The sequence below is a fragment of the Pongo abelii genome, chromosome 2, assembly GCF_028885655.2.
Source record: "Pongo abelii isolate AG06213 chromosome 2, NHGRI_mPonAbe1-v2.0_pri, whole genome shotgun sequence".
Lineage (NCBI taxonomy): Eukaryota > Metazoa > Chordata > Mammalia > Primates > Hominidae > Pongo > Pongo abelii.
Genome location: NC_085928.1, coordinates 181053939 through 181072826, shown reverse-complemented (window position 1 = coordinate 181072826; position 18888 = coordinate 181053939). Strand labels below are relative to the sequence as shown.

At 39.4% G+C, this 18888-nt stretch overlaps 1 protein-coding gene across 5 annotated transcripts in view; it reads left to right on the top strand.

Annotated features, from left to right (window-relative positions):
* The window catches only part of TNIK (TRAF2 and NCK interacting kinase), a 400486-nt gene that overhangs the window by 318622 nt on the left and 62976 nt on the right, over window positions 1-18888 (top strand). For 3 of the 5 annotated variants that reach the window (XM_054552986.2, XM_024244766.3, XM_054552989.2), the window contains 6 exons: window positions 1784-1894; window positions 2740-2826; window positions 3897-4085; window positions 13101-13265; window positions 15824-16063; window positions 18281-18387. In XM_054552986.2, the coding sequence (XP_054408961.2) occupies window positions 1784-1894; window positions 2740-2826; window positions 3897-4085; window positions 13101-13265; window positions 15824-16063; window positions 18281-18387 (899 nt within the window). The remainder of the gene's footprint in view (window positions 1-1783; window positions 1895-2739; window positions 2827-3896; window positions 4086-13100; window positions 13266-15823; window positions 16064-18280; window positions 18388-18888) is intronic. The other 2 variants (XM_054552987.2, XM_024244768.3) reach the window with 1 other exon arrangement.

Below are 18888 nucleotides of genomic sequence, written 5' to 3'. Positions count from 1 at the left end.
CCTTGCACTGCTTTTCAGCTTTTAGTCTTGCCCCTTTCCATGGCTGATGGGGAGGCCTTTTGAAAATGCAAGTCTGATCAAGTCATTTGGCTGCATGCAGTCCTCCTTCGCTTGCATAGCTCTCCTTTGCCTGCAATCCGAGATGGAAAAATTATTGTTGACCTGGAAGTGACAGAAACTGAGTCTTAAGAGACGCAGCTTATCTCCCAAGACTCAGAGGTTATTGGGAGATAGCAGGTCCGGAGGATTGCTGCAGGAGCTCCATCGGGAAGGCTTCCACATGGGCTTCTCTGGCATTCTGAATATCTGTGGTTGGTTTAGCTGGGGCTGAGACACAGAACTTCTGTACAAAACTATCTCCCTGGTTGTGTAGAGCTAACTTATCAGTGTGAGACAGTCACAGTTTTTCTACTCTGGGTACCTCATGTTTCCTGAGCCATGCAGTGAAGTCTTGTTGAGAATGTGACAAGAGAATGGGCCCCCTGATATGTCCCCTCTGAACTTCATGTATGAGGAAAAAGAAATCCCAAAGCCAATAAAGGATCTGACACAAAGGGCCAGCCGCCTCTCTCAAAAGGTGCACTAATGCCATGATGTATGGGAAAAGACTTGGTAATATGTGACAATCCTGTGCATTGCAGGATGTTTAGCATCACTAGCCTCTCATGGTAAATGCCAGTCATGCTCCTCAGTCATCAGAACCAGCAAAAATACTCCTCACATGCCCTTAGATAGTTGCAAATGCTCCAGAGAGGGGTAATGGCACTGCGCCTACTTGAGAACCACTGGCTCCTGTAGCTGCTTGGCCTAATTCTAACTTCTAAAATGTTCTCCTTTCCTAAGAGTATAATGAAGAGCCAGATACTCTGTGATCTATCACTCCTCTGGCTTCTTGGTCTTCTGTAATGATTGAGCTCAGATGCTGGAGTCATTGTCTGGCTTTGAAATCAAGCTCTGCCACTTACTGGGTGTGACCTTGAACAATTACTTAATCTCTCCGTACCTCAGTTTTCTCAGATAAAATGGAGATAATAATGACTTCTACGTATTTTTGTGAAGACGAAATGAGATAAAGCATGTAAGCTGTTTATCACGCTGTCCACTGTTGGAGGCATGGTAATTGTATGAGGTGATGACGATGATTGACGATGACGATGATGATGATGATGGCTCCCAAGCATAAGGGTCTTATTCGAGCAAGAACTTGAAATTGACACTTAATAATGAATACTCCAGAAAACACAGACAGGCAGCACGATATATGAGAAAAGGTAGCAGACTAGGTGGGAGTCAGTAAATCCTATTGCACCCTCTGCCATCAATTCTGTATGGCTTTGAATATGTCACTTCACCTCTCTGATTTTTACATACTCTGAATTTTTGGGTTACATGGTGTTAAAAAGATTGAATGACTTAAGCATTGTGAAGTAATTTCATAAACAACTTGATGATATGTAATAAATAACCTGTTTTGCATTGGCGTTTTCTACCCCTGACTTAAAAACCCTCACCAGCCATGGGGAGAACACACTTAACAGGAACTTCTTGGTGAGAGTCCATTTATATGGTAAATGGCAGTATGTTATGCGTGACACTGAATCTCTCTCTCACCCCCTCCCTGCCAGTGTACCCTCCAACAGCCCAGAAGAGAAGAGCCTTGGAGCATTTAGGCATCTCTCATTAAAAGTTCGTGTCTGGGGTTCAACAGCTTTTCCTGCTGGCTCCCTGACACCCCCCCACCGGGGCCTGTTGCCTTCATGGTTGTCTGCTTGTTACCCCACAGCAACAAAGGCGAGAGAAGGAGCTGCGGAAGCAGCAGGAGCGGGAGCAGCGCCGGCACTATGAGGAGCAGATGCGCCGGGAGGAGGAGAGGAGGCGTGCGGAGCATGAACAGGTACAGCTGGGACCAGGAGCCCCACTGATGGCCTCCTGGGAACCCCAGCACCAGCCATCTCTGGGGTGTGGGTCACCTTTTCTGAGGAACGATCAGTTTACATGGGTTTTTACTCTTCCTCAAGCAATTATGCTCACCTATTCAAGAAGTCAAATGCACAGCCTTGGCAATGCCCACCTATTCAGCCTTGCTTTCTACCCGGACAGAGTTCCCTGACATACCCGGATCTTCCGATTCTCCCAACCCTCGGTATCTGATTTGAAGGTAGCACTGAAGCATGAAAAATCAGCCAAGTCCCACTCTTTCACTGCTTTAGAAGAGCTTTTCTACTCATGCCATCTCTGGTCTTTATGACTTTAAGTCATTGATGCAGGCCCCTCTCTCTTTGCTAGCATCACATTCTTACAGCATAGTGAAACTCTGCAGGATGGTTCCATTACAAAGACAGTGCACGATGGCATTCAACAATTGTCTTATTCCTGCTGCTTGCACAGGAGCCTCTGAACTTTATAGCATTGTTAATTCCAGGTAGTCCATAAAGAGAGGAACCTGTAATGAAAAGCTTTAACATGTAGCTGGGCTTATTAAAACCAAGTAGTAGCAGTAAAATGCGAGACATCTCAGTCAGCTGTTGCAGGTAGAGGAGCTTGTGCTTTTCATTATGTTGAAATGCATTTGCTTCCATGTGACATACTCTTCCTGCTTTGTAAGGAGGTATTTGGGTATTTTTCCCCTCCTTCCTTCTATACTTTACTTAGCGGCTCTTGTCGCCTTTGAAATTACTGGTTCATTTCTCTCTCTCTCTCTTTCTGTTCCTCTGAATTCTCTGCTGCCTACCTCTCCAGGAATACATCAGGCGACAGTTAGAGGAGGAGCAGAGACAGTTAGAGATCTTGCAGCAGCAGCTACTGCATGAACAAGCTCTACTTCTGGTAATGGGAAAGCCAAGAGCCAGCTGACCTGCTCTGTGTTCATCTTGCAAGTGTTTGTGTGTGTGTGTGTGTGCGTGCGTGTGTCCTAACGTGCCAGTCCAGAAGAGGGGATCTTCTAAGCCTCAGGGACCTCAAAAACCTCATAGAAACTTAATACATTTTCTGATTGATTTTGCTGAGTCCTAATATATTTAATACAGTTGTTATGCATTCTTTATTAACTCCATTTATTTGTAAAACTTGAGTATGAATCCAGCCTTATTATAAGTACAAACTGCTTTTGAGACCCACTGTGTTTATTGCAGAGTAATTTTTAAGGCCATTTGCAACATGCTGGAATACAATCACAGCAAAATGCACCTCTCCCATGAGAACCCATCAGCTCTACAGTCATATTTCATTTACAGACTATTAGCTTTACCGTTATGATGGGAACATTTTGTGTCCCTTGCTCATGCAGCTTCCACTTGAAGTACAGTACTTTTTTATTATTATAGTACTGCTCTCCAGATGGGCTTTTTGGTGTATTTTTTTAAACTGAACTTTTTATTTAATGGCATTCTGATATTTTTTTAGCCTGTACATAAGCTTGCTAATGGCCTTTGTAGGTCCAAGTTTTATTAAATGAAAGATGATTTAGGCACTATCTTTGGCTGCTTATTTAGTTTGTACTTAATTGTACATCTTTGAGTGGTTTAATTACTAGATCAGGAAGTGGGTGACTTTTTCTAGGGGTTGTATGCTGACCATTTAAATGTCCTCATTATTGCCATTTTGTCACTTGTAATTCATCAGGGACAAGTTATTTTGTAATTGATGGGGTTCGGTAGGGATTGCCATTTTAAAGCAATAGCGTTTTCATTAAATGACACATTCTTGTGTAGATACTAACACAAGGCAGTAGCTTATTTCTGTGGCACATCCTGACATCCTTCTGTCATTCTGTTAGTATTAAGATCCTTCGTTATTTAGCATTATTTTGCCTCCATTGCATGCTTAACTGGTACTGGCTGATGATTTCTATGTGATAATTTAGCCTTTTCTTTGCTCCTCTTTCCTGATCTGGACAGGAATATAAGCGCAAACAATTGGAAGAACAGAGACAAGCAGAAAGACTGCAGAGGCAGCTAAAGCAAGAAAGAGACTACTTAGTTTCCCTTCAGCATCAGCGGCAGGAGCAGAGGCCTGTGGAGAAGAAGCCACTGTACCATTACAAAGAAGGAATGAGTCCTAGTGAGAAGCCAGCATGGGCCAAGGAGGTAAGTAAGCAAGTGTAGCCTCACCCTGTTGGCCAGGCTTTTGACTCTAATGAGTTTGTCTGGTAGAAGTGGAGAGTTAACCCAGTGCTGCAAAGCTGGAAAACAATTCATCATAAGACACACGCTTTGCTTTTGCAAGAACTATAACATTATTTCTGTAGAGAAGTGGCAAGATACTTTCCTTCATTTGTGAGTTTTGTTTTGTTTTGTTTGGTTTTTTTTGTATATCTTTGTGGTTGCAATGGACTTTTATAGGAAAAAACAGAAGATAGAAAAAACCTTTTTTCTGATACTCATCCAATTGAATTTGTGGCATGGAGGATTTTCAGTGATCTTTTTGTTGAATAATGTGATTAAGGATTTATAGAATTCTAGGAAGAATCAGTTCCTGTCCATGCCTGGACCCTGTTACTGATCATTAATATTGTCGCTAACATAATTTTGTTCACTGTGATACTACCAGCAGATGCACAGTTGACCTCAGACTTGTGGTGGTGGTATTCACTTTTAGGATCAGAGGTCATTAGTGTTTCTTCTACACATACTTCCTTCGTTTGCTTAACTACTAGACTAAGAAAGGATTTTCAGGAACTTAGCACTATGTTGAGCTATTTTAATAAAAACTGCTTGGATGGGAGGGAAAAAAGGGTGATAGCCAGACAGGTAAAGCAAACAAACAAAATAACCCCGACCAGATCAGCAACCTTTCCAGGGAGTCACTGTGTGAGGTCATGTGCGTAACACGCTGGTTTTCAGTTCAATCATTATTTCTGGCATCTAGGGATTTCCTTTATTTTATGGTGATCATAGCTAGTCATTTAAAAGGATGTTTTGGGGTTATTTTGTATTTTTATCTAGAATCTTTAGATATTGATAGCTCACGCTTTTTTCAAGTTATCTAGAATGCAATATTACTAGAACCAGATTTCTTACATAAGATCCTATTTTTATGAAAATAATTCTTTGTATTTGTCTAACCTATCTGACATATGTACAGAAAATGCTTGACATAATGTTGTCCTAATGTTAATGATAGTGGTTTATGGGACCAGAAAGTAAAAAAAAAAAAATGGATTTGTAAAAACTTTTTTGCACTTTTACATATTGTTTAAATCCTTTAGAGTGATCATGTATTTTTTTGTGAAAATAAGTTTTTTCTTTTAAAACTTAAACTAAGTGTGTGGAAAAATTGTTTTGATTTGTGATGAAGAATTTATCACTTTCTCTTATATCTGTAAACAGGATCCATATTTACCTATGTCTCTAACATCTGCCTCTTTCTCTTAGATCAGTAATTCAATTTTGTGATCCTACTCCCAGGTACAGCATCGACCCCTTAATAATCCACCTGTTCTTCCAGCTAAGCAAAATCACTATGCTGCTAAACAGCAGCTGACATGCTTCTTGGCTGGCAGAGATGCACCACCTTCCTCTACTGCTAAACCATTTCCTAGCCATGCCAAGTTGAAATCCTCAGCTAAGCCAGACCCACAGCTCCTGACCATGGCAGGTGTTCAGACAACTGAAAAACTAGCCTCTACAAAGCTAATGTCAGTAGCATCTGCAGGAATTAATGATTCCAGATCAAGACTCCTGTTTGAGCATCACCCATGGAAGAAAGATGGACCAGCTTGTCCTATTAGACTTGGTTTGGAAGAACAACTGAAGCCTCAGGAAGTCTCGAGGACCATAGTGAGATCTCCAAGGCCATCTCGCTCCCAAGGATGTAGCCCAACTCGAGAGTTAGGATCTAAGGTCATTTGTGTGTCTTCTCCCAACGTCTCCGAAGTGACAAGCCCCGAGTTGTCCATTACTGCAATTCAGGAGGGCCTTAGAGATTCATGTAGACCTTGGGGCAGGAAGAGCATGAACTCATACATCTTTACAAATGCTTCTACTTTTCTAAGAAATGCTGCATCACTAAGCGACCTCTCCTTGATGCATGACCACTTGGCTTTCAGTGTTCCCAGCCCCAAGCATGAGTTTAGGAGAGGGACACCTACAGATCCCATTGGAAAAGATCATTATGTTGTGCAAACCATTCCAGAATTTCTTCTTTCCCCTAGACAGCTCCCTCATGTACAAATGTACCAGAAGAGGGGGAAAAGCATGAAACAGTTTTCACCTCCTTCATTCAGCCTCTACCCAGAACCTTGTGATTTGAACTTGTCTACCTTGACTTCATTGTTTTCCAGTTGCTATTTGTCCTCATCACTAAATTTACTGGCCTGTCCTCTCTATTCAGAACTAGTTCATAGCTCCCAAGCTTTCAGGAGACATGGCATTCCTGGGGGCAGATCTTTGCAGATGTCATCAAGGCACTTTTCTAGACCTCTTAATTCCCTCATGCTTCCTGGTCAGGCTCCTAGCAGTAAAAGAAACACAGCATTTGAGCATGCAAACAACATGCCTGAGTCATCAAGCACTCCTGATGTGAGGTTTCCCAGTCACCATAAGTCTGGGCCTTCTCTGGTGGGTGACATCTTCCAAGGTCCCTGGCTTCCTGGCATCTGGTGTGCTTCCTCTGGGCTTCATGCATTTCCACAGATATATGGGAACATTCTTTGGGGATTTCATATTCAGTCCTCTGCTCCTGGGTGTGGTTAACATAATCCAGCTTCCAACTAACCATTGTCTGTTCATGAAACAGTTCCCAAGTCTTAGAGTGGGTGATCATATTTTAGAAGAAAGATGAAACATTTAGTTGATAGAAGGAGAGTGACAGTGCTAAATTTAGGACTGGAGCAATCGACGTACAAATAAGAACAAATAATTGTCTGCCTTGGTTTGAGTCATCATTTTTAACACCCACTTCTTAAAACAGGAATAAAAATGAGTGCAAGGATCTTTATATTTTTGATCTTTTAATGCTTCTCATCAGCAATGTATGAACTTTTTATGTAAAGCATTATTTACAGATGTCTTTTCTCGTATTAGGTAGGCAGGGGCTCAAAGTGAACAAGTAGTAATATACGTTTCAAAACTTTAGATATGAACATAGCTTATAAGTATCTTAACTATCAAGTTATAAGAAAACCTGGGTTAAACCCTCTAGAGGTAAAATAAAAAGATGCCATTTTCTTTTTTTCAAATGCACCCTCTGTGCCCATGCCACCGTCTCCTGTTGTGTAGGGTCTGGACTATTTTTCCCCACATGCCACTGAAGGTATCACCTAGCTGTCTTCCACCTACTGCAACCTCTTCTGTAATCTGTTCCAGCATTTGTTTTCTAACTCAGCTCTATGCCTTCTCATCAAGTTTTTTTTCTTCTTCTTTGCTTACTTTTCCATCTACTTCTCCTCTTCTTCATTCCAAATCAGTAGTCCTTCATCAGCAATGTAGTGCTCTTATACTGCTCTGTTCTCTCTGTTCTTGTTTCTTCATTTTGTAAAACACAAGTAATCACTGCATTTCTCTGTATCTTTCTGATTAATATGTTGGATATTGTAGAGCAAATGAAAATGCTCAATCATTTGCAAATCTTGTTGAGCTCTTCCCTCCCTCCTTTTACTGAGTATTCTTTCTGTCCTGGATGTCACATTGGCCTTGATTTTCAGATTTTAGCCAGAAAAGAACATTAATGTCTCCGCATTAAAAAGACAGCTTAGAGCCGGGCACGGTGGCTCACGTTTATAATCCCAGCACTTTGGGAGGCAAAAGCAGGAGGATCTCTGGAACCCAGGAGTAGTTAGAGACCAGCCTGGGCAACACAGTGAAACCTTGTCTCTACAAATAATAATAAAAATTAGCTGGGCATGGTGGTGCATGCCTATGGTCCCAGCTACACCAAAGGCTGAGGGTGGAACTTGAGCCTGGGAGGTTGAGACTGCAGTGAGTCATGATTGCACCACTGCACTCCAGCCTGGGCAACAGAATGAGACCCTGTTTCAAATAAATACATAAATAAACAGACAGGTTGGGGGCATTCTCACTGCTTTCAAATTATCTGCCATTTCTGAGTTGGGATGGATGTCAGGTATGTACTGTGAAAATATCAGTATGATGTTCTGTTGAACATCGGCAGAATTTGAAGGTCGTCTTCCTCACTTTTTGGATGATGGAGATTCCTTTTTCTTTCTTCTGCTCCTTAAATGGCATGTGATTTTCTGGGCCTGGCAATAACTGTGTGGGCTCCCCTTCCCTTTCCATCCCACATACTTAAAAAAAAAATTGTACCAAAGCTCAGCAGTGAAAGAATGCTTTGTTTACATGAGTATTGCATGAGATTGTATTTTAATTTTTTTAACACTCCATCATGTTCTCTTTCTGTGATATATGCCAGTCCTGGAGTGTTCGTTTGTTTGCAAACATCAATCTGATAAGGGCCAAAATATCTCTTTATTTCCATTAGCTCACTGGACTTTGAAATTACTGTATATAAAAACTCCTTCTCCATCCAGATTTCTCTGCTCTATACCTAAGTGGTTTCTTTTTCCTTTTATATGAGTTAGTTTATATATAAAATTCCCAAACTGCATTTAGAGAGTTTATATCTTTCCTCCATTTCTGTGTATCTCTCTTATGATTAAATATAGGAGAGACCTGGAAGGAAATAGTAAGGAGTATGTTTGAGTTCAAGTTCTTCCACTTCCTGCCTGCCTGACCTAGGGCGTGTCTCCTGCCTTCCTGAGATGCAGCTTCCTCATCTGCACATCTGCCTTACAATTGGGAAGCTCATGGGCAATAATGAATATGCACGTGCCATTTAAAGTTACATACTACACAAATACAAATGAAATACGGTATTCAACATATTCCTATTTTGTTTCCAAGACTGTTGTAGCTCACAAGGAACAAGTGTTTTGTCTCTTGTTTTGGTCTGGATTTCATATGACCAATTCACTTGCGTCTCCTATCTCTTCACCCGCCTCCCCCCTGGTGATAGATAAGCACTTCTTTATTTCCTATATCAACTTTCTAAGATTTTGCTTCATTACTTTTAAGTTATGTGCTCCATTCACACGGGGATCTATACCTTTTTCTGGAATATTGGTAAGAAGTTGATCTGGGAAAATAGTCCAGGCCCTTAGAGTCAGACAAGATTGCATCTTAAGCATTCCTTATGAATGAGTGTCTCCTCTGTGCTCAGAGGTAACCCGGAGCAGGGGCGTCCTCAAACTTGCTCAGTAACCATCTGCCCATGTGGTTTTGCCCAACTATATTACCCAGCTCTTTATGTGACTAGTGAGTGCAAGGTCAAAGTATCTAAGGAGCACTTAAAAGTTACTTACTGGCTTCTTTCTCTTTCTCCAGCATTGCCAATAAACACAAAAACCAAACTGTTTTGTCCAGTTGGGGAAAAAAAGAGAATACCCATACAATTGTGTTGAATTCACCATGTACTAATTCTTATGTAAAGCCTTCTGAGACCTTCCTAAACCCCATGGACGCTACATATCATAAAATATTATTAGAATGCACCCATATGACATAGTAAATATATATTTGCTGTCAACAGTTTTAAAATTACTTCTATAAATGTTTTGAAATTCTCAGTAGATGTTATTCATTATTGTAAAGTGAGACACTAACCTACAAATTGTTTTAAAATATAAAAAACAATTTGACAATTGACATTGATACAGTGTTTCTCTTTATTTATGTTTTAACTTTTAAAAAAATTATTTTGAAATTGTTTTGGAAATCCTGAAATTAACAAATTTATTTTTAAGTTGTCTATATTTGTATAGCCTTTATATTACCAGAGGCCATAGACATTACTCCTATGCTATGCAGTGGATAACACAGACCTGTCTAGAGCAGAATTTTATTTCTGAGACCACAGTTATTTTTTTCCTCTATATATAATGCTATAGTAAATAGTATAGCATTTTTGCAGAGGTGATCCAAACTTCTCCAAAGTTATTTTAGTTTTCATGTTGAAACGATTTTTTAACAAGAAAAAAATACTTTTATAGTGAAGTTGATCAGTCTGTGCTAACCTTCTCTGTATTTCTGATAATTCCTTCTACTGTGAAATCATTTATAACAGGTATCTTTTGTTGTTATGGTCTAGCACCTTGACACTCCATACCTGATGGTACTGGAACACTTTCTTAGTGGTGCTCCTGGCATTTATATCTTCTTGGAAGCTGGCAGTTAGAGCAGAAACTTGGCTCCTAGACTTTTTTGAACATCCTCAGGCATTGAAACATATCTTGTTGTTCCCAGTTTTTAATCACATGTATCTTTCTTCTAGATGGGAGAGGGGTTGGAGGCAGACTTTCTTTGTCTCACATATTTATCTCCTGTTCAGTTAGTAGACATAAGTTGTGATAAACCAGGGAACGGGCCTTTGTCTAGTATGAAAATAATGAAAAGGGCCTGCCTAGATACCCTATCCAGCTTTCTCTCTGTCCATCTGAAGGTGTTATTAGGAGAAGTGCCACTTCCAATGTTTGATTTGATCCTTTGCTCCAATTCTTAAGGTGATCCTGCAGTGTAAAGACAGTTGGGTGGCATTATCTTCCTAAAGACTTCAGGTCTAGGTTTTCTTGAGACAAAGTACATAATGATATGCCTCGTCGTTATACCCTTTTCTTAGATTTTCAATTTTCTTTGGACAAACTTCAACCCAGGAAATTTCAGTACATTGGAGCCTTCCCGAAATAATTTTCAAAGTGTAACAATTACTTAGGCCATATATTTTTAGAATGGTACCAACTGAAATATACTAATGATAGAATTTAGTATGTAAACTGATAGAAAGCCTAAGAAATTTTTACTAGAAGTACATTAGCAACATCTATACATGACTAATCAAATCCATTCATTGCCTGTGAAAACCAGTACCCTAGTTTCTGCCCTGTTCATTTCTAATGATAGCTTTAGGGTCCCATGTGGCCTGTGATCCTATTAGCAGCAGGGATGCTTAGACTGGAACCTTGTTGCTGACACTTCCCAAAAGAATTCTTTATCTCAAAAATGGTTTCTTTGCTCAAGATAGGGTCTTTGGGGGCAAACTTTTCTACTATTATTTTTAATGTGCTGTCCCTTAATGTACATCTAAAGCTATCAGTATATTTTAGAGCCAAAAATAATAATTACAAGTATTCCTCACTCTGCATATATTTGGTTCCTGAATTTTGGGTGACAAGTGGTTTGGATAGTGGGAATTCAAACACTGAAGGATGCTTATGTATGACTTATCTATTAATGATCTACCCTGAAAATAAGAAAATGGATAATATTTCACCAATTCCAGTGGTCTAGAAATATTAACCTTCTTTCAAAGAGTCTGGCATTTGGAAAAGTGATATATTGCATGCCTTGATCTCAGTTTATCTATTGCTGTCTTTGTGGGACGTTTTCTTCTTTGTGGTCTTATCTCAAAGCTGGCTTTGTTCTTTTGCTCAATGCAATAGCCAAATAATTATTGCTGATGTAATACTTCGCACACATGCACACACAAAGTACACACGTTCTGGTTTATATTCTTGGCTTTTTGCAGCAAATCTTATTTGGTGTGTGGTAAGCTTCTGGGACACGGGATTTCAAAACCAAAGCCAATTGTATGTACCCTGCACAGCCATGGTGGGGGAAGAGATGTTCAAATTACTCCTCAGTAGAGGCAGGAGGGCTGTTTTTCATTCTGTAGCTTATCTTATTGTGTTAAAATATGTGAGGTTAGTATGAGTTTAAAAACAGACTTACTTTGTATATTTGATTGAGTCTGCCTCTAGAAAGATTCAAAATGGGATAGGGAGGATGGGGGAAAATAGCTCTTTCAAGTTTTTATTTCAAATCAGGCAGTAAAATGAATAAAGACTTTTAGCTGCTACATAAAAAATATGCGAACAGACATGAATATTTAACACCTGCACGTGGGTTCTTAAAATGCTCAGTGAGTCAGCAGAAGAGAATTAAGGGCTCACTGTAAAGGCCATCAGTGTAGGGAGAATGGTTGCATTGTCCTGGTGGCTTTGGGAAGCACAACAGTCAAATTGGTCCTGAAGAAATAAAGGACAGGACACAGTAGATCTGGAAGAAAAGTCATAGGCTTCTTGAAGTTGTCTCAGATCTTAAGCCATATCTTAGAGTGCGCACCTTGTTTATCTAAGTTTTCTCTTTAAAATTGCCCTCCGAGGCAGTCTTTCTGCTGTAAATATGTACTAAAGGTAATGATGACCTGTTTAAAAAGGGCATTCACTGGCTCTATGAGCATTTCCCGTGAAGCCCTTGGGATCTATTATCTGCTTTGGGCTGAAAGAGACCCTGGAAGAAAGGGAATGATAAGGAAATGAAACAGCCTAAGACAGGGTTAGAGGGCAAGAGAAAGGAGGAGAAGCAAGAATGAACACCACATGTGTAGAAACAGGGAGGAAGAAAGGGGAGAGCAAGACAGTGGAGTCCAAGCTGGACATGAAAGAATGAGATGGGGCAATGTATTTGAGGAAGCAGGAAAGACAACTGGAAAGAAAGACCCCTAAAGAGAGAAAAAGAAAGTGATACAGGAAGCCTATTTGAAACAGGCCACGCTCATTAAGCAGGCAGCCTGGAACACCCACTTGCCTATCAGTAGGACACGTGAAGAAATGGAGGGTGCATGCACTCAGCTTCATCCTCTTGTTCTTCCTCTCATATTCCATGAGTCAACCCAAAGCAATTTTCTATGTTCCCCAAGCCATCTAAATGCATGCTACCATTCCCTTTGATTGTCTAGAGTGAAAACTGTCTTCCTCACTGACCCCATGGCATTGTGACCAATCAGTAAGATAATATCACAATCAATACAAGATAAACTCTTAGCAGGTCACGAATTCCCTGCTCACCGAATAACACTAGATAATGGGTAATGGAAGAGTGATGGCTTGGGTGTTCTATTTTGTTGTTGCTGTTGCTAGTGTTTGCTCTTTGCAAATTCTTGATGCAGCACAGAAATAGAGTTTTGGCTTCTTAAAATTAGTTGATCAGAGGATTCAAATGGCTGTGCAGGTGACTACAGAAAATCCTTGCTAGAAGGTGAATCTACTTCTATACATTGAGGCTTTTTTTTTTTTTTTTTTTGGCTTGTAGGTAGAAGAACGGTCAAGGCTCAACCGGCAAAGTTCCCCTGCCATGCCTCACAAGGTTGCCAACAGGATATCTGACCCCAACCTGCCCCCAAGGTCGGAGTCCTTCAGCATTAGTGGAGTTCAGCCTGCTCGAACACCCCCCATGCTCAGACCAGTCGATCCCCAGGTACAGTCTGCCTCCATTTCATCAGGCATTCCAATAAGGTGCACAAGAAAACCTATTAAAAGCCTAGGGAATTGTAACATGGATTCAGGCACAAGATCAAATTATGACCCTTAATATAGAATTTATAGTAAAATAGGTGGCCCCACTGATTTTGAAGAGTAGAAGAAAAGGTAAGAAAGAAAAAAGCATCACCCTTAAACTTGAGTCACCACAAACTCACTTCTATGTAAATTGGCCTCTCTGGGGACCCATAGGAGTTCCTGCAAGGTGAGAACAAGCATTCTTTTAGTTACAATTGCCAAAACTAGAATTCATAGAAACCTTTGAGGTGTCTGTATGTGTATGTATTATACATTTTTTGTTTTCTTGGGACTTTGGCATGAGCCTGAAACTGAAAAAATTAAATAGACTTGGTTAAGTAAAATTACGTCTTCTAAGCCAGTGGTTCTCAAAGTGTCATCACTGGACCAGCAGCATCAACCATCACCCAGGAACTTGATAGAAATGCAGATTATTGGGCCCACTTCAGACCAACTGATCAGCAACTCTGGGGGTGGGGGAGGCCTAGCAGTCTGTGATTTAACAAGCTCTCTAAGTGATTCTAATATACTTCAGAGTTTGAGAACAACTATTTAAAGCTATAGGGTAAAGAAAAAAAATTACTCCATTTTTAGGAAAGGAGGGCGTTTCTGGAAGTTCTATAGGACTTTTAAGTTATATATGCTAAAAATGATATATTAAGTGAAATAGATTAAGGAATTCCATGAAAAATAATGTAGTTTCTTCTGCCAGATGTCTTAAATTTCTTCCAGGCATCCACCTGTGTTAAGACTGCCACGAAATATTTTAAGGTCACCTTTGAAATATATAATGCTGTTTGAACTGGAGTTTAAAAGAGTAGTGATAAAATCAAGTATTCTTTGTTTTAAGTTTGCCTTAAGTAAATAAAGTCCAAGATTTTTCAGCACCAGCCAGCTTGGCATATCTTCCTCTTGGCTGTTTTTAATTTGTATATAATTCTTTCATGCCGAACCCTCAAAATGATACATTTTTTTACAGGAATTTCTATTTTAATTTACAAATATCCTCTTTTAAAACCCCTAATGTTGACCTTGGAAAGTACTTTGGCCTTTAAAAGGGGAGAAGAGAGGGAAAATGTACTTGATGAGAACAACCAGAGAGTGAAAATGTAGATATTTTGTGACAGTTAATTCACTTAAGCATTCTTCAGGTGCTTCAGTTTGGGGGTTGTGTGGTGTGTTTTTTTGTTTATTTTTTTATTTTTTGGCTCTTTTAAAGTGGGTTTGTGTTTTATACTAGATTTTTTTTTAAACGGGCTTTGTTTTAATATTATTATTTATTTAATGATATTTAACATTAATATAAATCCAGTAGGTTCTATTCTGGTTAAAACTTAATGTTCAGCTAAACTGGGCTTTGAAGATTTCCTTTGAACTGTCATTAATAACATTCCAGCACTTAAATTTAAAACCAAAGAGGATTTGACAGGTCCTTGCACAAAACAGATATTAAACTAGTGTTTGTTGAATTAACAGTTTAATTTAGAAGGCACTGTAGATTTTTTTCCCAACCAGGATTTATTGGGACACCTTCCCCATGCCAGGCACAGAGCTAGCCTAGGGGATATGATGATGAGCATGGCAGACATAGCTCCTGTCTCTAGGGAGCTCACCTTCGTGAAGTAATAGGAGACACGCTTAGATAAGCACTAACTATGAGGTGTGAGCAGTGCTATGGCAAAGTGGTGCCCTGCACTCTGGATTTTAATGATTTGTCTTTAAGAGCCACAACTTCGCTGAAAGACTGCCTGTCTTCCCTGTGTGAACAATATCACCACATGCCCAGTTGGCCCAGTTGAGATACTTAGCTCAAAAAGTTACATCCTGGTGTCAAGAGATAATATGACAGCATAGATGGTAAAAGCCAGCACAGGAGAAAGTAGAATATCATAGAGGTTAGGTTTATGAGCTATGGGTGTAGAATGCCTAGTACAGGCCATGCTCCAGCAGGTGTTATCTGTGCAATCTATGGTATCGCTAAACCTCTCTACACCTCACATTGCTCCGGTGTAAAATGAGGGAAATGACTGTATCCACCTCAGGATGGACTCAGTGAGTTCATAACAAGATATTTAGAGCAGTTTTTGTTTTACAGAGCAACACCCTCTAACGTAAAAGTTAGGGGTTTTAAAGGAGGAAGTTCATAATATTAGCAGAGAAGTGCTTATAAAATACATTGCATTGCTGGCCAATAAATATTCACTAAATACACAGTAGTTATTGTTACTATTTCACACATTCCACTGACTTAGCTTTCCCAAGTAAATCATTTAACTTTGTGCCAGCCCTACATATCGTTCCAATGGAAAATTTTGAAGATCTGTTAAAAAAAACATGCTATATATAGTTGTGATAGACTCTCTATAGTCCAATTTTTGTGCCCTTGAACTTTTTTTTTTTCCCCTTCAGCTGACTGAGGTACTGGCTGATCTGCTTTTTCTTCTAATAGTGCTGTTTTCATGTTGTTTTGATGCTTAGATCCCACATCTGGTAGCTGTAAAATCCCAGGGACCTGCCTTGACCGCCTCCCAGTCAGTGCACGAGCAGCCCACAAAGGGCCTCTCTGGGTTTCAGGAGGCTCTGAACGTGACCTCCCACCGCGTGGAGATGCCACGCCAGAACTCAGATCCCACCTCTGAAAACCCTCCTCTCCCCACTCGCATTGAAAAGTTTGACCGAAGCTCTTGGTTACGACAAGAAGACGACATTCCACCAAAGGTAGTATTTACTGGGGTGTTTTTTTTAATCACCAGCATCACTGATGATGATTATTACCACTATTCCAGACCTTTCGTAGTAGTGGAGAATGTGATCGTGCCAAAGCACTTCCCCTTCTCATGTTTGTTTTGGTCCCTCTTCATTCCCTGGCTGAGACTTGGATTGCCATTTACTACGTCTGACCTTTATTTCCCCTGCAAGAAAACTGAAGTCAGGTAGATTGAAGCACAGATCCTATGTCCAAAGTTAGAACTCTCAACACCAAGTATTTCAAAGTTATTTTGCTGTCCCTATTAACAAATAAAGTAGTGGATATTTCATTGATGACTGAATCTACATCAAGACAACTGAAAACTTCCAGATAAAAGGTAGAAAATTCATGTATTCCTCTTTTTAACAACACAAAAGTGAAGCCAGATTTCAGGGGTTCAGAAGATAGTATTGTTCTTAGGATATTTTAGTTGGCCCCATTTTAAGGAAAGCTCTTTCTAGGCCAAGTCATAATTTATTTCCATCTTTAATTAACTACTGAGGAAAAACATTAGGGTAAAATGACCAGCCATTCCACCGGACAGAACAGCCCTGAGTTTGGGTTCTTTTGTTTTCCTACACCAAGTCATTACTCGTTCCAAGAAATGTTCTAGAATGTGGCTGTGTGCATCTAGCTACAAACAACCTGGAAGTATTTCAAAATACTAGAGACATTTTTTGCATCAGATTCTTCCTGGCTCAGGAATCCCCCTTTTCCTGAGCTTAGCATAGAGGCTGTGACAAGTGGAATGTTCCACAATTTGCAGAAAATGCCACTGTTAATTCCAGAAGAAAAAGCAGCTTTTACTCAATGATTTACAAATACATTTCCTCATCTTCCTCTTAAAAGGATATTATAACAAGAGTCCCATTATTTTGAAAATAAAAACAGCTGGTAATTTTTTGAGATTCTCTGTGGAAGCAGAAATGCCATCAGAAAAAAAAAGTGTACATAGGGAGCAAAAGTCAATATGAAAAATAAAGTGGGCAAAGGAGCAGACACAATAGATGGAAAAGCTGAAAATTGAATTTATTGGTCCACTCTCTAAAAATATGCAGGCATACGTGCATGAACCTGGAAGAAAATTTTAGATGAATTCAAAAACTTAGGTTTTAAGAATTTGTTAGGCTCTTTTGTCTCTACAACTATGTACATTTATGGTAAGGAAAAGAAAAAATAGTAATAGTAATATTTAATATGAACAGGTAGTAGCATTGATTTGGTCATTCTGCTTTACTTCACTGACTCATCTTTATGTTAAAATGAATAATAAAAATTAAATTTTCAAAACAAAGGATGACACTTTACACTGAAAGTAATTTTCTATACTAGGATTCATAATATGATTCTTTTAAATAATGGACTCCTTTGGTACACTTGAAATATTTAATTTCATTTTAAAATGTCTGTTTTATAAATTGGGACATACTTCAATTCTACCTTAGGTTTCTGCCAGATAAGATAATAATACATTTTCCTCAAGTCTTATTGGTACTTACACAGCCTTTTTGAAGATCCTTCCAGTATTTTCAGTATTAATTCTGCTTTGTATTATGTTCTATTATGTTCACTAATTGACCAAGACACAGTGCTTTTGGTTTTTGGTTTTAGTAGGTAATTGCAAATCAATTAGAAAGTAGAAACATTCAGGATATATTGTGGTAGGTTCTCTGAGCTCACCAACATATGACTTATGTCCTAAGCTCCATCCTGATATTCTAGTTTCTCACCAGATTCATGATTTCCTTATCTGTTTATTGTGATGTAAGCTAAAAGTGGAACTTGCTCTATCTGGGTGGCTCTCAGCTGATGCAACTTCCAATGAGTTAATGATACCCTAAAGAAATTCCTTGTATTTACCACTTTTGCCCAACCAAGAGAGGTCAATTATTTTTAGCTCAGTGTATCAAAATTATTAGCTTTACCTATCTTTAAATTTGTTTTTAAGATTGAGGATGACCCTCTTTAATGGTTTCTGAATTTGCTCATTGTTTTTTGCCAGTAGACCTTTGTTTGATTTTGTTTAGGGAGTTTAATATTTCTTTGAGGAATGAATGAAAGATAGTTCTTTACTGTTTCAGATAGTTTCTGTGGCTTCTGGCAAATCATTGGAAAGGAGGATCTTCTGACAATAGGCTATGGAAGCTACTTTATGGAAAATATTTCTGAATTCTGGTTTCTTCCAGGTGCCTCAAAGAACAACTTCTATATCCCCAGCATTAGCCAGAAAGAATTCTCCTGGGAATGGTAGTGCTCTGGGACCCAGACTAGGATCTCAACCCATCAGAGCAAGGTAAGAAAGGAAGGTGGTTATGGTAAAAGAAAAAACTCCTACCCACCACTGTCATTATTGCTTTCCTAGAAATGCCTGTGTTCTTTTTTCACTTCAGAGGCATGTTGACTTTCCATGTGCACTATAAACATTGATGGTCCAGAACACATGCCTTTTATTTCTTCAGTAGCTTTTCAGAGAAATCAGTATTCAGTGGGGGGCTCATGAATAAATTAATTAATGGGGCAACCCAGAAACAAATCAGATGTACCTTAGCGGACAGTTTTTAAAATCTGAGAGTAAAATTTGCAAATATGAATCTGGTTGCAATGCCCTAAAGCATTACTTCAGAGACCAGTTTAGAGTCAGCAGAACAAAATGACCTGTTATGGCCCATTTCGAGGTGATTTTTAGCATCAGGTCAAGAAACATGCCCTGGGAACCATTGAGATGTTACAAAGCAATTACCACGGAAATAGTGACCATCTTCAGAGCTTCTCTAGCTTGGCAGTTATAGAAAAA